At 45.9% G+C, this 15,427-nt stretch overlaps 1 protein-coding gene across 4 annotated transcripts in view; it reads right to left on the reverse strand.

Moving 5' to 3' along the window:
* The window catches only part of CADPS (calcium dependent secretion activator), a 221,290-nt gene that overhangs the window by 176,129 nt on the left and 29,734 nt on the right, over positions 1–15,427 (reverse strand). For all 4 annotated transcript variants that reach the window (XM_074879024.1, XM_074879023.1, XM_074879022.1 and 1 more), the window contains exon 2: positions 1,815–1,928. In XM_074879024.1, the coding sequence (XP_074735125.1) occupies positions 1,815–1,928 (114 nt within the window). The remainder of the gene's footprint in view (positions 1–1,814; positions 1,929–15,427) is intronic.

Genomic DNA, 15,427 nt, shown 5'->3' on the forward strand with positions numbered 1-15,427 from the left:
CCGCACAGAGATTGCCAATTTCAGCTGAGCAAAAACCCCAAGTTTTAGTATTTTCCAAGCCACTGTGCAGCTTTACAAGTCAGTACCTAAATGCCAATTTCTAGTTAGCGTCCATCCAAAGGACACTTAAATGCACAAAACTGAGACTTGCAGGATCTGCTGTGATTGCACCATGGCTTGACCAAGGGTGGGCACCTCTCTGCAGAGAAGGGAGGAAGGACACCACCATCAGCAGGGAACACTGCTCAGGCACTGAGAGGGGCAGAGGCCTTCTGCAGTGAGGCTTTGTCTTGTGCCACTGCAGATGGTGCTGAGGAAGAGACACACAGCCATGCTACAGCTGCAAAGAAGCTGAAAGTACACGGCTGTAAATTGAAGGAGACCAACACTTAAAAAGAAGAAAAATAAATTTGTGCAAAAGGACACGGAGCAACACATTATGCTTTTACTGGCCTTTTTAGGTAGGACAGAGCAGGTGGAGCGTCCAGTTGAACTGAAGATGTAGGGTTTGCAGACAGCTAGTGCTGAGCAACAGCTCCTTGTTTGTTTGATTACTTGGTGTAATTTTACAGCATAGAACTTCTGGAGCTGGTCAGGACACACTTTTAGCCAGACCCACCAGGGAAACTGGGATGTATTCTGCCTGTTTTTAAGCAGTTTCCTTTTCCTGCTCAGGAGTCTTATCTGAACAGATTACACTGCTCTTACATCCTAAAATGCAGCTCACGCCATCTTGAAAACTTTCTCTGAGAGCATCTGTTTGGTGAAGCTGTGATAAACTGATGATCCCTTGGCAATTTCTTTTCTGATAAGAAATGTAAATTACTCTCAGCTTCCTTCCTGTACAAAGAATGATGGAGCAGTAACTACTAGGCCAGTTTAATTGAGTTAATCCAGGGATAATTTGTGCTTTCCTTACACAGAAGCAGCTGCTGCCTTTTTTTACAGAGTTAAAATTCTCTTCAGTTTTAGTATCTGATTTTGGTCTGCTCTTAGATTCCACTTCCAGAGAAATATTTTATGTAGGCAATTCAAAATCTTCACGTTTTATGACAGAACAGCTCTAGGGAGAAAGAAAAATGGTTTGCAGAAAGGCTAGCAAAAAAAATAAGCAACACTCCTCATACAAATCACAAGCACTGATTTCCTTCAAAAACAGAAGCTTTTTCCTTCTGAGGAAAGGTATGAAAGACAGCATTAAGGGCTGCATACAAAGAAGTGCAAAAAGACAGACATGCATAATTATTCTTTTGCACAATTATGAATGATGCTTCATGTTCTTTGGCATCATCTAGTTTTGTAGATGTACATCCTCCTCCCTCCCCCTTTGCTTTATAGCACTTGTCGTACCAAAGAGAAAAGACAAGACTCTTACTGAAAAGCCCAAAGTCAATTAGACACAATGCAAAAGCTTCAACAAGAACTGAATGTGCTGCCCAGTTCTCTTTTGGTATTTTTCATAGGGAGCACGTGACGTTTATTTTGTATTGTGCCATCTTCCCTGTCTCAGAGTACACTGCTTGAAAGTATCAGGAATATATTTTTCAGCTTAAAGGAAGGGCGATCTTCCCCATAATCAAGCTATAGGATACACCATGGTGTAGGGGTTGTCATGGTTGCCATATGGTTGCGTGTTCAAACCCTGAACCTCACAAACTTTTGTGATGTACCAGACATCAGACAGAAGAAGCCTTGCACTTGCCTTTGTTTTGTGCTGTTTGATAAAGAACAATCCATTAGTTCAGAATTCAACCCTGTCTGTGAATAGGGGTGAGAACAGCGATTCATATGAATATTGTATTGCCTCTCCTTACCTCATAGTAGCTCTGGACAGCATTTATAAATGCTTCATCTGCCACAATCTGTGTTTCTCCGTTGAGAAAGGCCTGGAAACGATCTTTAATTGTCTGGAGCTGCTGCTTACTTATCTGCAAAACATGCCAAAAGCAGAAAATTAGTCAAGAAAGGTTTATGTATGAGGAAAAAAACCACACTAATTCTTCTGCAATATCTTACTGGGGTGCTTATGATGTGCACTTTTGCTCTCCTTTGGGGACAGCAGCAATAGATGAGGAATCAGCCACATGTGGGTACACACACACACGCACTCTTCACCCTGGCAAGCTCATTTAAGCATCATGAGCACCTAAACCCACCCTGAACATCAATTCTGAACAACTCTGCTGCCACAAAACGCACACAAGACTTTTACTGCTTCAGGTATACCTAAGTCAAAAGCAAGCTGCTGTGTGCATGCTTGGAAGAGACTATTCCAGTGCAATCTCTTCCCTGTTTAGCCTCTCCTCCCTTTCAGAAGATGAGGTTTCATCACTGAACAGGAAGCCTTGAGAGCTGGCTGTTGAAGACGTCACTCATCAGCACTTCAGGGCCTTGGTCTTTCCTCTTTTTTTTTTCCTTGCACATTTCTTTTGGCTTGTCACATATAAAACACCAGTCAGCATCAGTGCTGAAAGAATTTAATGCCATTTAATGCCAAACAAATCATATGAGGGCAAACCTGTTCTCCTTATCCAAGCAAGGACTTTCCCTGCTGTATTTGCTGTTCAAAACAATTTCTGTCCAGCATACAGCTGGTATAAATTACAAGACAGTTCTAATTTTGGCACAATGACATCAATAGAAAGTTTACAAGGGTTTGTTCCAGCCTTGTAAGATAACATGACATTATTTTGCCAATTTATCTGTCAGTTTGAAAACAGGTATAGCTAAAAACCCTCACCTCTTCAGCTTGTAGTACAGTCAAAGTCACAGCAAACACCTAAGTCACGTATCAGCAATGCCAGTACAACATCTTAAGATGCAGATAACACTCATGCTGAAGCGCTGCAGGCATTTAACTGTAGTTGTGCCTGGTTTACCGCATGGCTACTTCAAGTTTGAGGATAAGAATTAATTTAGACAGAAGGAAGCAAACAAGATGTATATATGACAACTTCAAACTTAATGGGAAAAGAGAGCAGTAAGAATTAGGACAACTATTTAACAATGACTAAAAGGTCTAGAGAAGAGGGATTTTCTCACTGGGTTTGCCAGCAGAAGAAACCAGCACATTACAATGGAAAAGAAAAATAAAATTAATCACTCTAAGTGTCTAAATGGCTTTGCATAAAGTATCAAAAACTACGGAGATCCAAACAACTAGAGCATAACGAAGCCTGGTAAACACAGCTAGTGATAAAAAGCAGGAGAGGGACCACTTGGCAAACGCAACGATAAATATCACTAGATCTAGATGATGCGCCATGCAGGGTGTTTAGGGACTGCAGTAACGAACATCATGAATACTGGTAATTAATTCTGCAACACCATGCTGAGGAGGGTTAGTGAGCAATGGCAATTTGATGTGATAATCTGGGATTAGTTTATCCTGGTGCTTCTGGAGAGGTGTTCATCAAAGTGACATAAAGCAAGACTCAATATACTCTGCTTCAGAAAACATGGAACAGTCTTTGCCATCTGTGCAGGTGCTGGAAAGATCGGTCATTCCCACCCCCAAAACAGCAGCCCACACTTCACAGGGTCTTACACATGCAACAAGGCTCAGCATCACAGGGCTGGAGCAAGGACCGTCCCTCTGACCTGACCCACCTCAGCCTCAGTCACCATCTGGAAAGAGCCCTGTGGAAAAGCACTGCTGAAAGCTCCTGGCAGGACCTAATTTTTGGCTCTAAAAGTCCACTCACCATGTCAGGCACCTAAAACCCTTTGTGGTGTTTGCTGGTAGCACCCTAGACATCATGAGCCTGTGGGCAATACGCACAGTGTCAGACATAAAGAAGGCTCCAAGTCTGTCTGAGCTGATGGAGGCTCCTGATGGAAATTTAAAAGAAAACTGGGTCAGCAATTAAGAGGAGCCAGAGACAATGTAGTGATTGAATGGGAAACACCCATGGGAAGACGTTAGGGTCTGTTTTTATTAAGCATTTAATTATCTGGAAGAAGAGAAAAGCAAGATGTTAATTAAATGTATTGACGATTTTGTATTAGCAGTCATTGCAAACATCAGGCAGAAAGGACAAGGTGATAGAGGCCCTAAGAAAGCAAGAAAAGAAACAGAAAAACTGCAGGTAACATTGAAATCAGGGTGTTGAGGCATAAAGACATACTAAAAAGCACAGACACTCTGAGCCAAGAGGCTTTTCATTTGGGATTTTAACAATGTGCATGGCGCTTCCCCCCCCCCCCCCCCCCCCCCCCCCAGGTTATTTCTTAGGACAGCCTCCAGAAGTCCTTCCTTGTTCAATTCCTATAATGCCATCTAGCAGCAATATTTTATGCTTCTTCCTCAATATTGAACAGGTTACCTTCAAAACGAATGATGCTCCTTGAAATCCCTAGAAACTCCCAACACCCAGCTCACATGTGAGCTCCTGGAGGCTGTGGAAATGAATCATCGGATTTGTCTCTACTGGAGTGCCAGTTGCCTCCTCCTCATCCCCAAGCTCTATGCAAGTATTTTCCTCATCCAGGGAAAAGGAGATTCTCTCTGATCACACCAGGCTGTAGCATGGCCCAGTCCCCAGCTAACAGGACCCTCGGTCTTTCATCTCCTCCAGACCGTGAAACAGCACTGGTGTATTGATCTGTGTGTGTGCCTCTGTTATGGACATTATCAAGAAAGCAGTCAATCTGAGCTGAAATTAAACTGCTTTCGTATTAAATTTAACTTCTGCAGCACAGCAGCAGATGCCTGGTGCAGAAAGTCAGCACCAGCTGGGAAGTGGAGGGTGGTCAGACCCACAGGTCAACGAAATGTGCTCAGCACACTCCACTTCCCATTTTATGCCCCTTCCCCTCCCTGGCAGGCACCAAGGGCATCACCACCAAATCCCAGAAGCACCCCTTGGGCAGCTGGGAGGCAGCACCTCCTCAGTAAAAGCTGGACCAGTGCAGGGGGGCAGCCTCAGCCCCAATGTCATGCTCTAAAGCCTTTAAGCAGGGCCAAGCAATGCCACCAACCCATCCACAGAAGCTTAAAAGAGCCCGTGCCCTGAACACTCACCTAGAAGCTTAAGTGCTTTAAAGGCACGGGTGTTACTTTATCTCTCTCTATTAGAGGCACCAGTGATCAGCTAGAAATCCATATAAAGCAAGCCAACAGCTTCTGCAGATCCAGTAAGGCCACTAAGGGGACAATGCAAACCACTTCTCAGTTACTTTCCATAGCCTGCTTACAAACAGTGGAAAACAACAGAATTACTCCCCCTTTGAAGCACGTCAGTACAATATCACAGCCTTTGCACCAGCTACGGCAGGGGGTGAAACCCAGTTGGGTTGCAAGCCCAGTGGGTGTAAGGCTGGTGGGGGGCAGAGCCTCACTGCCCCTGATGCAAATATAAATCCAGACGCCGTCGCACAGGAGAGAAGTAGAGAGCTGGGAGTAAGCAGGAGTACTGTGGTGGATGGAAGAGATTTATTCTATTTACCTTCCCTTGCTTTTCCAACCCTCCCTGCTTTTCCCCATAATTGCTTTCAGTGTGTGACAACTGTTAGAGAAATAACAGTCATTTCTGTATTCGACAGAGGTTGCAGAACACCCTGCTTGCATACAGGGATTGGACCCAAGCAAACTCTCCCAAGTCAATATTGTGGTGCATTTATGCAGCAGTTTCACAACCTTTATCTGTCTAAAGCATGTGAGTACTTAAGTTGCCAGATACACACGTGCATATTAAAAATGTAATTAATTGAGTCAGAGATGATGAACTCCCGCACAGGTATGAGGCAGGGCACCCATGGACTTTTGGGCTGGCATCCCTAGTGGATTGCATGGCTTTTTGTAAGAAACTTGGCAGAGGTCTTCCCCATAACAGGCTAAATTATGGGGAAGAGCTCACCAGTAACTAGATCTGGGCATTCAAATGCTTTCTACCTTCTTGGTCTAACTGGTTTTTTTCTTTGTTCCTAAGAGAAACTGCATGTCCAGCCCCATCTAGTGACCTCAGAAATGGGGTGGAACAATCTCTGGCATGCACCATGTCCCCACCATGATCACGAGCAAATCACAGGGACAATTTCTTGAATTTGCTTGATGCAGATCTCAGCAAATGGCACAGCTGGGCCTTCTTGGGACAAATGCTCACCAGCAGCTTTCTTGCTACATGTTATTTTTGCACATATTCCATCTGACTCAGAGCCGAATGCAAACCTGAAGGCACAGAGCCATGGCACCTTCTCCAGAGTTGTTCCAGCCAGAAAACAGCTGGCACCATCTCTGTGCTTCATCTCCAGCCTCCTTCGCCTACACCAAGGGAGCACAAGCATTGCAAAGAAGAGCTGCTTGCCACAGGAAAGTTCCCTGAAAAAAAGTTACACACAGCAACATGCCTCACCAGTCCATATTCTCTCCAAAATGCTTTGCTGTGCCTGAGCACGCAGGAATAAGTAAGGCCATACAGCTCACTGCTTAGGGTCTACATTACACATACTACATATACAATGTTAGCTGGATGTGGGCTTTGTACCCCATCCTGTATCATGGATAGGCTCAAAGCAGAGTCCAGATTTATGTGCTTTGAACTTCAAAGAACTAGAACAACTTCTGCATATTTTCATTCTTTTAAAGTGAACTTCCAAATCTGCATGTGTGAAGAAAACAACATGACTTGCACTCACAGGACAGTTGTCCTTCCAAGCTTTGTATGATGCACATCAACAGCATTAAATGTCTAACAGTCACAGATGACATGCCTTGAAAGCTAGTTAGAAAGGAGAGTTTTGTAAGAATTTATAAGAATTCTTGCATAATGTTGCAGCGAGGATGGTCCAGCACTGAGACAGGGGCCCAGAGAGGCTGTGGCATCTCCAGTCTTGTAAATTTTCCCAACCTGATTGAATGAACATGATCTAGTTTGGGAGGGAGCCCTGCTTTGAGCAGGGGAATTTGGCCAGAGACCTCCAGAAGTCCCTTGCAACCTACGTTACACTATGGCAGTACCATATCCAACAGAAGATTTGCAAGGAGAGGCCACCCTAGATTGTAGATTGCCAAATGTCTGCTGATTTGTCAGTGGCAGGCTACAAAATAACCCATCCACAGCTGTACGTGTACTCAAACCAGTTAAAGCCATATACCCAGGGGAAGCACCTCTGCCTTTTGTCTAGAGAGACCAGCACACAACCAAGAGCAGCACAGAGCTCTTCCTCCTTAGGGCACTTGCTGTGCAGGTACCACAGCAAGGAGGAATATTTAACTGCTCACTGTGCTGTTGTTCTGGGTTTGGTTTTGTAACATCTAATAAATATTTTATTACTCCTCAGCACCAGGTGATTTAGGAAAAAGCTAAACAAACCAAATGAGCATCCCTCACCATCACTGCTTCCACAGTCATGCTTCCACCAGCCACAACATGAATGATGTGGGAGGGAGGGAAGGAGGTGCAGGGGCCAGAGCAGCCGGGTGCTGGCCTCGGGGGAGAGACCAGAGGCTCCAGCAATGGGGGCATGAGACTAGAAAAAACCCTATCAGGTTATTTTGCACTGGGAAAACACATCAGGTTCCCCCTGTCCTGATGCTGCTTTCCCCCCTGACGGAAGCAAGGGCTGCACTGGGGGTAACTCACATCCCAGCATTTCGGGCTGGAATTGCAAACTCTCCTGGGCAGACACAGCTGCTCTGCAAATGGCTGAACATCGCTGGCTTTTCACTGTTAACGTAAACAACCAGAATTAACTGCCAGTCTCAGGGAACTCTTCCCAGCTGCCTAACAGCATATTTTCCAGTTGTTTTAGAGAAGTTTAATATTTGTTACTAGAGCTCCTTGTGCTTTGGTTTCTGATAGCCACAATACATGGTGCACACACCCACTGATCTACCACCGTCTATACAATTCCCTCTTTGTGGGTGCTTGATGTGTTGCCTCCCTGCTCTGTCCATGAGTTACAGGCTCTGGTGCATCCACGCTGCCCGCCCTCTGTCCAGCCACACTCATCCTTTGTGGATGGCAAACAAGAACAGCACCGGTCACATCCCCGGCCACCAACCCTGGTGCCACCTTCTCCTCTCTCAGAAGAGGTTCCCAGTTGATTTGCAACAACTGTGCCATCACCATGCCTGGGTTTACACACATGGGGCAGGGAAGGGCACACACAACCCCTTCTGCCTGCAGCAGCTCATGCCCTGCCTGCTCAGCCCACCTGCCATGTTGGGGATGGGTCAGAGCAATGGGGACCCTCCAAGGAGCAACACTCCTACGTACCCACCTGCCCCACACTCAGAAATCAGGCTGAGTTTGGGCACAAGTAACACAAAGAGCCCCTGGGTTTTTACACACCAGACCAGCACTAATTTGCAGCTCAGAGACTGAACCAACCTCTCACTCAAGCAGCCTGACAATACAAGAAAAATGTTTCCTGACCTAATGGTAAATGTCTGCTCCAGCAACATGGCTGAAGAGGTGAGAAAACCCACCAGAGCTGCCTGCAGAGGAAGGAAACCCCCCTCCTCTGCCCAGTCACAGAGCTACCACCCAGCCAGGGCCCTACCACAGCATCAGCTCCGATCCTTGCCAGGACCTCTCGCCACCTCTGTTATTACAAACAAACTCCAGCAATTGTGCAGCATGAGCAGTGAGTGCTAAATGATTTTGGCACTTGCTGGAATATTTCTTCTTGGCTCAAGTATTGCTGGATAAGTAATGGGAAGGTAAAACATCAATCCCTTTGGTTAGGCCAGTTGCAGGCACAGAGTCTCTAGATCAAGCAGAGCAGATCTCTCCTTTCCACCGCCCCAGACTACATCCAGTAGCAGGTTTATTAGAAGAGGCAAAGCTCAGGCTCTGAGTTGCTCTCTTTGAAACATGTGGATGCTCTTTTTTGTCCTCTGAAACACCGAGTGCATTTCTTTTCTATGATTCACTCTGCCAGCTAGGCACACTTCTTTGACATAGATGAAAGACCCAAAACATTATTAATGGATGCTCCTACTTTCTGAAACATAGTGATACACAATGCTAGAAGAGGAAAGCAAAGCCAGGATTTGGGACTGGGCCTTTGCCATGACGACCTTCTCCCTGGTGCTTTCCAATTTACACCCTCCTTCTGCAACCTGCCACCACAGGGCAAGCCTAGATGTAGACACATCAAAAGATACCTTGCCGCTGCCTGCTTCGCTTGCTATCTCTGTTCATACCAGGTGTGTCCATCCAACACTCACATGCCATCCATGCATCTTCCCCCTGCAAAGGGTCCCATTTTCCATTAAGATCAATCACACTTACTGGAAAAGGCAGTGCTGACAGCTTCAGGAACTTCCACTGCTGCCTGCAAGTTTCCTTCTTGTGCTATCTGTCTCTTCTCCTGACTGGTCCCTCCTCTGCAGCTGGTGTGCAAGTGAATAACCCCAAGATGGAGCCACCTGACAAGAGCACAGAACACTTGGAGCTTCTCCCAACTTTGATCTTATTTTACCTAAGCAAGCCATTAGCAGAGTGAGTTTGCAATAGTTCCAACAGACTAAGCTAGCCCTGCTGGGTATTTTTCTGTGTATGATCAAACAAATATGTGCCCCTATTTTTTTTACTGATTAATAAAAATATGACTTTGATCTCAGAGGAATGGAGAAGCCAGCACAAAATACAAGCAAGAAATAGCAATGATGAAATACTAGGCCAGTGACTGAGCATGGGCTGAGGGGTGATTGCTGCTCTAAGAAACCTCCCTGGTGACTTCTGCTGTGACAGAAGCCTCGCCTGGTGAGCTCTGCTGGGTAAAACACATCATCATGATCTGGCAGCTTTCAGCAGAAAGCCCAGCATCATCCTGCCTGTGGTAAAAGTGTAGCTGCTCTGTTAATAAAACAGGAAAAACAAACCCATAAAAACACTAGCAGAAATACAGCTAGCAAATAAAACCAGGAGGCAAATAGAACAGACGCTGTCTAGGATGGGCAGGGTGACATGCAAAGCCCCCAACACTGGGTGCCCCTCTGGGTGCCCCAAAGGCAGGAAACAAATCCCTTTTATTTCCTTGAGGTCTCCTCCAGTCTGGACTCTGCAGCTGGCTTCTCTCCTCCTCCTCTCTTCGGCCCCAACCACCTTCTTTACTCCCTCCCAGTCCCAGTCACCCTCTGGTTAATCCCACGTCCTGTGGGCCTCTAACACAACCACTTACATAGCCCCCTCTGGAAAATCCTGCTAGCAAGGGCCTTGGTCAGAGCTGCAGGTCAAGTCATGTTTGCTTTAACTGGCATAGCAGCTCTCTGCAAATGCAGCAGAAATGTCTTGGCCCACCCTTTTCCTCCAACAGTGTGGTAGGTACAGTCCATTGCTGCTCTGACACCTCCAAAAAAATCTTAGCCCAGAGAACAGGATCAAGGGAAGAACTTCATTCTTCTCTTGAGCCTTACAGGCAGTCTTGGAAAGTAACATTTTCACTTCCTGTTTTCTTTTGAATGGAAAACAACAGATGGTCTCTTGAAGTTTGTGAGTGTTGATGTGACACAGTTTCTGAGACATTACCTCGCATACTTTAGTGCCTCAAGACCATGGTGTGCTCTACGGTGGAAGGGCATGGTGTGGAGCTGGAGAAGATCCCAGGTCATCTCCCATGAGTCACCTGTGCCATGTCCCTTGGAAAAATCAGGGACAGGCTGGGCTATGAACCTACTAGAATTTATATTTCTTTCAGAATAATTCTGAGGACAACTTCCAGAACTTGGATGTTTTACAGCCTTACTGACAAGCAAAGTAAAAAAGATGGTTTGAGGTACAGATGCTGCACCGGTATTGCCCAGGGGCTGCAGTGCCCTAAGCCTCCTGCTCTATCACCAAGACAGGCATGTAAAATCTCAGTTCAATCATCTGCAATAGATAGCCGATACTGTATTTATTTAATAATAAAAAAGTTTTATGCAAAATCTCCTACAAGAGCTACAAAGGTACATTCAAAAATGATGCCCAGGTGACCAAAAGAAATAAAAGCGAATAGTTTTACTCAGCTGATCAAGGTGGCCAGGGCCCCTTTGACAAGGGACACCCTGCCAGCCCCTCCTGAGGAGGAACTAACAGTGGAGAACCTTGATACTACCCAAGTGTCTGTTCTTGGACTATTTAGAGGGTGGGTAAGGCTTGGCATATCCTGTGTTTGGAGATCCCAAGCATAATTTAAGGACAGCTAAATATTCATAAACTAACCAAGTCTGAAAAGTGGGTGAGGGATGGGGTAGGAACACAAGTCGGTCCATGCTGGTGGGTCCCCCATAGAGAAGGGCAGTGTCCCGAGATCCAGGCAAGTCCTTGCTATCCAACCGCCCAGTTGTCTGCTGCTTTTGTGCCACATCTCCCATTTGTGAAAGCAGAATAACAGCATTTCACTTCTCTTCAGAAGCAGCTACATGCATGAAAAGACTGAGAGCCTCTCACAGACTAGGATGATGGGCTATCCAAGAAGAAAAGCAAGCTACTTTTAGAGAGACACTTTTAAATCACTGTTTGAACTATTTTCATCTCTATGTTCCCACTCCAGGCAGACCTTACATACCGCAGAAGCTAATCATCCTTCCTGGTTAATATATACAGCGGCTCATGCTAGCTTGAAAACATTAAACAACCTGAGCTAAAGATCTCCTACTGATACTTCAGATCTCCAAACAAAAAAACCAGTCTTCTTTTCCTTAAAAAAAAGTACATCCACCATCACTGGAGTTATTTTTGTACCATTTTCATCATTAAACTGTAACTCTCCTCCATGTCACAATCTATGTTAAAAACAGTTCTTAGTGAGCAGAAGTGTCAGACAAATGAATGGAGACTCAAGGACTCCTGATGTGTCCCAGCCTCTGCGAAAGTGCTGTTTTCAGCCTGGCAAAGTTATCAGGGGAAGGAGTATCTTTGATAGGACTGAACAAGATTGCAAGAAATGGAGAGAAGCTTCCAGGCAGACAAGACTGAAATGCTTACGCCTGCCATGGGCATCCCGCACGTACCCACCACCCCTCACAGAGAGCTGGGGAAGCTACCAACCCCTCAAACCAGAGGGCTGCTGTCTAAACCAACTTGAAACTGGGCTGGTGGGGTGGAAGGGGAAGCACACACAGGTCTGAGCAGTATTTCTTTTTGAAAGAAAGCACATTTTCAAAGCAGCCCATCAAGAGATCTGACCTATTACACACCAGGGCTCTGGCTAAGTACAACTTATCGTGTTTGAAATTTTCCCTTATTCTGTGCATGTGCTATGATTTCCAGGAAACAAACAAAAAGAAAGAAAACACCCCAGAGTTTAAAGAAAATCTGTTTAAGAGCCAAACACATCTCTGATCCAGTAAAAGATAAGCTGTCTCCTTCAGACAGCACTTGAAAAAGGTTCAATCAATCAGTCAACCCAGAACAGAACTTGTTTCTACATGGGAAAAAAAAAAACAGAGAAAAGGTGTGAAACTGTAGTGCACCTCCTCCTCCTCCTCACATTTCCTGTTAAAGTGAGTAATCTCAGATTTTACAAGGGCATGTTGTTTGGAGCTGGAAGAAAAAGTTTGGTAAAAGGTAGTTTGTTCTGAGGCAGCAAACTACTGCAATAAAACAGAGCATTTCAGCTTTCCACCTCCACTGCAGAGACATGGGAACATACCTTTGCATGGTGGCTGGTATGTACCCAAAATAGCTGAGAATGCATGTCTGCTCCTACAAAGGCATTAGGGAACATTATCTGCAGTAACATTGTTCCACTAGGTTGAATTATTATTTAAGGAAGTGCACTGTTAAAATTACCAATTTTTTTCTACAGCCCTAGTGTTTGGACCCAGTTTATGTCAGGAGGCTGTAAATGAAAGGGGCAAATCTTGCAAATTATCTGAAGCATCACAGAGACAGGGTGAGAGCCCTGTCGGGACATACCCCCCTCAAGGCTAGTTTAGCTCAAGCAAGTGCTCAGATTTCCAGGCTTGAAGCATATTCGTTTAGCAGGGGAGGCTGGAGGAAACAGTGGCCTTTTCTCAGCTTTGGGCTGTAAATAGAAATGAGACATAGCCAGGGAAATCGTGTTCACTACGGTGCACACACAGCGTGCGTGCAGCGTGTGCAGCACCCGCGCTGGCATCTGCGAAGAGGACAATTAGCAGCTTCTGTGAAATTAGGCGTGGAGTTTGATAATGATTTTTAAGATAAGAGAAAGGCCATTGGCTGGCTGACGGGCTCTAGAGTCTGCAGCAACCAGTCCGAGCCTTGCAACGCAGAGAGATCTGCTGGAGAACCAGTGGAAGGACAGGGACCTCCAGGAAGAGGTGTTCCAGCCATGCACGGCTTGGTACAGGGACCTTCCCCGCAGCAAAACCCACCAGTCAAGTGGAAGAAGCAATACCATAACCTACATGTGCTTGATGGAGCTAGGATGTCCCTGGGGGCATCTGTCAGGGGCAAGGGGGACATCTAGCTTCCCAAGTGACTATCCCTCTGCCCTTGATGCCTCTAGCGGGCATTCTGATTGGCTTTTGGCTTTCACCTCGTGCCAAGTTTAAGTAGAGGTAAACAACGCCCCCCCCAAGCTGCTTGCTGTGACCCAGCCCCAGCCATCCAGCCCCACGAGGCGGGACCCAACTGCAAAAACATCTCATGCTGGCTCCCTGGCACAGACAGCAAATGCAGCCAAATCTGGTCCAGTCCAATCTGCTTCCCCAGCACCCATCTGCAACCCAGCCTGGAGACAGAGACAGTACTGGTAAACTGGAAGTAAAAAAAAAAAACAAACCATAAAGCCTTTTTTTATACCTTTGATGGCCTGTAGTGCCTTTTTTTGGCCAAAGGTGAGAGATACTAGTTTGAAACATCTAGATTTTCCAACAAACCCAGAAAAAGCAAGTTTGGTACCACTATTATATATCAACTACCTAAAGTCTGGCAGTTTTCAACACAACAGTTGTATATGGCCCTATATAAAGACCCTTTCAAAAAAACCATGACTACACATTAAAAATTCTCTTATTTAAAGCTAGGAAAGCTGTTTTAAGGATTCCTGTGCAGTGTAGTATATTGAAGGCTGTCTCCAAATGAAGACAGAGTAATTTTTCTTCTTTGGGCTTAAGACAGGATATTTTTAAGGGCTTTGAGTGATGAGCTCTGGGCATTTCTGCTGGGTGGGTTACTGCCCACTGCTATCACCATCCCATCAGATGAGCTGTCTCTGCTCCTCACTTGCTGCAGGTTGTATGCAAGTGGATGAGAAAAATTGCAAGCCGATGCTACAAGAGCAGTGACCTGCAGCTGACGTGGGTGTAACAGATGGAGTGAATACCCTCTTCAACACACCCCTGGAATATACTGTCCAAGCCCAAAAATCCAAATTTCTTATGTCTCTTATGCCACCTTTCTGCTGGCTGAAAAAGCCCAGGAGGAAGGAGGAGAGCAGAGGTAACAGAGCACACTCCTAAAGGGCAGGAGGGAAGAACTGCCTGTTACTACATCTGGTAATGAGTTTGTCTGCACGTTGAGAGTACAAGTTGAAACCCCCAAAAAAAGCAACACAGCTACTGCAGATCTGAAGCATATAATTTCAGAGGAGTGTTTGTAGGAGCAGAAAACACGTGGGCATACAGAAAGAGGAATAGACGAAATCAAATTATTCTTTGTAAAAGGCAGCTGTGCTAGAATTTGCCTACAGTATTCTCCATCCTGGAGCTTCATTTCTGCTCCCAGGAGCCCTGGAAGAGGTCACTGAAACCGTAAAGTCAAAACCACAAAGAGTGGGAAAACAAGCTCCCAAAATGAGCACAATGCATTGAATCACTACTCTCATTTTCCTCCTCCCAGTAAGTGTGAGGAACAGGCTATGTGCTGGAGGCAGGTCTGTGCAGGTGGCAGATCCTGGAGCTCGGTGGCAGCTGGACCACAGGACCCGGTGTGCTGCGATCCCACAAAACAGATCCCACGCTGTGCTGTACATGCACATGCAGTCCCAGCGACTCCAGCTTACCTCAGCCTACAGTGTGGATTGCCTTTTTTTTTTTTTTTTTGAACTCTAACATTCCTATTAGAAACCTCAGCCTACGCCAAAGAACTAGAGATAACTGTTACCTGCGGAAATTGGAAGGAAAAATACTAATCTTAAACATTGCTTAAATAAAAGCTGCAGAACTGAGGATCTGGGAATACAGTCTTTTACCTGAAAATGCCCTAAAATATTTGAATGAGAAGAGCTCAGAGTTTCGCTCCTGGTGCTGACGGGCAGGCACGGGCACAGCCAGCGATCGCCTCTCCCTAGGCACGTGGCCCGGCGACATATTGCAGAAGTGGCCCACACAGCCTGTGCGGGAGGAGGCGTCCCTGATTGACGGTTGTCTTGAAGACAAATGCCTTCGCACCCCTCTGGGATAACGGCAGCAAGCTTCCCCGGCAGCTGGGCGAGGGAGGAGGCGCGCTGCGAGATGGGGAGGGAGCAGCGAGCCCTCAGGGTGCACAGGTGAAGGCAGGCGCTGCCA

This window comes from Strix uralensis, chromosome 10 (assembly GCF_047716275.1).
Source record: "Strix uralensis isolate ZFMK-TIS-50842 chromosome 10, bStrUra1, whole genome shotgun sequence".
In the NCBI taxonomy this organism is placed as follows: domain Eukaryota; kingdom Metazoa; phylum Chordata; class Aves; order Strigiformes; family Strigidae; genus Strix; species Strix uralensis.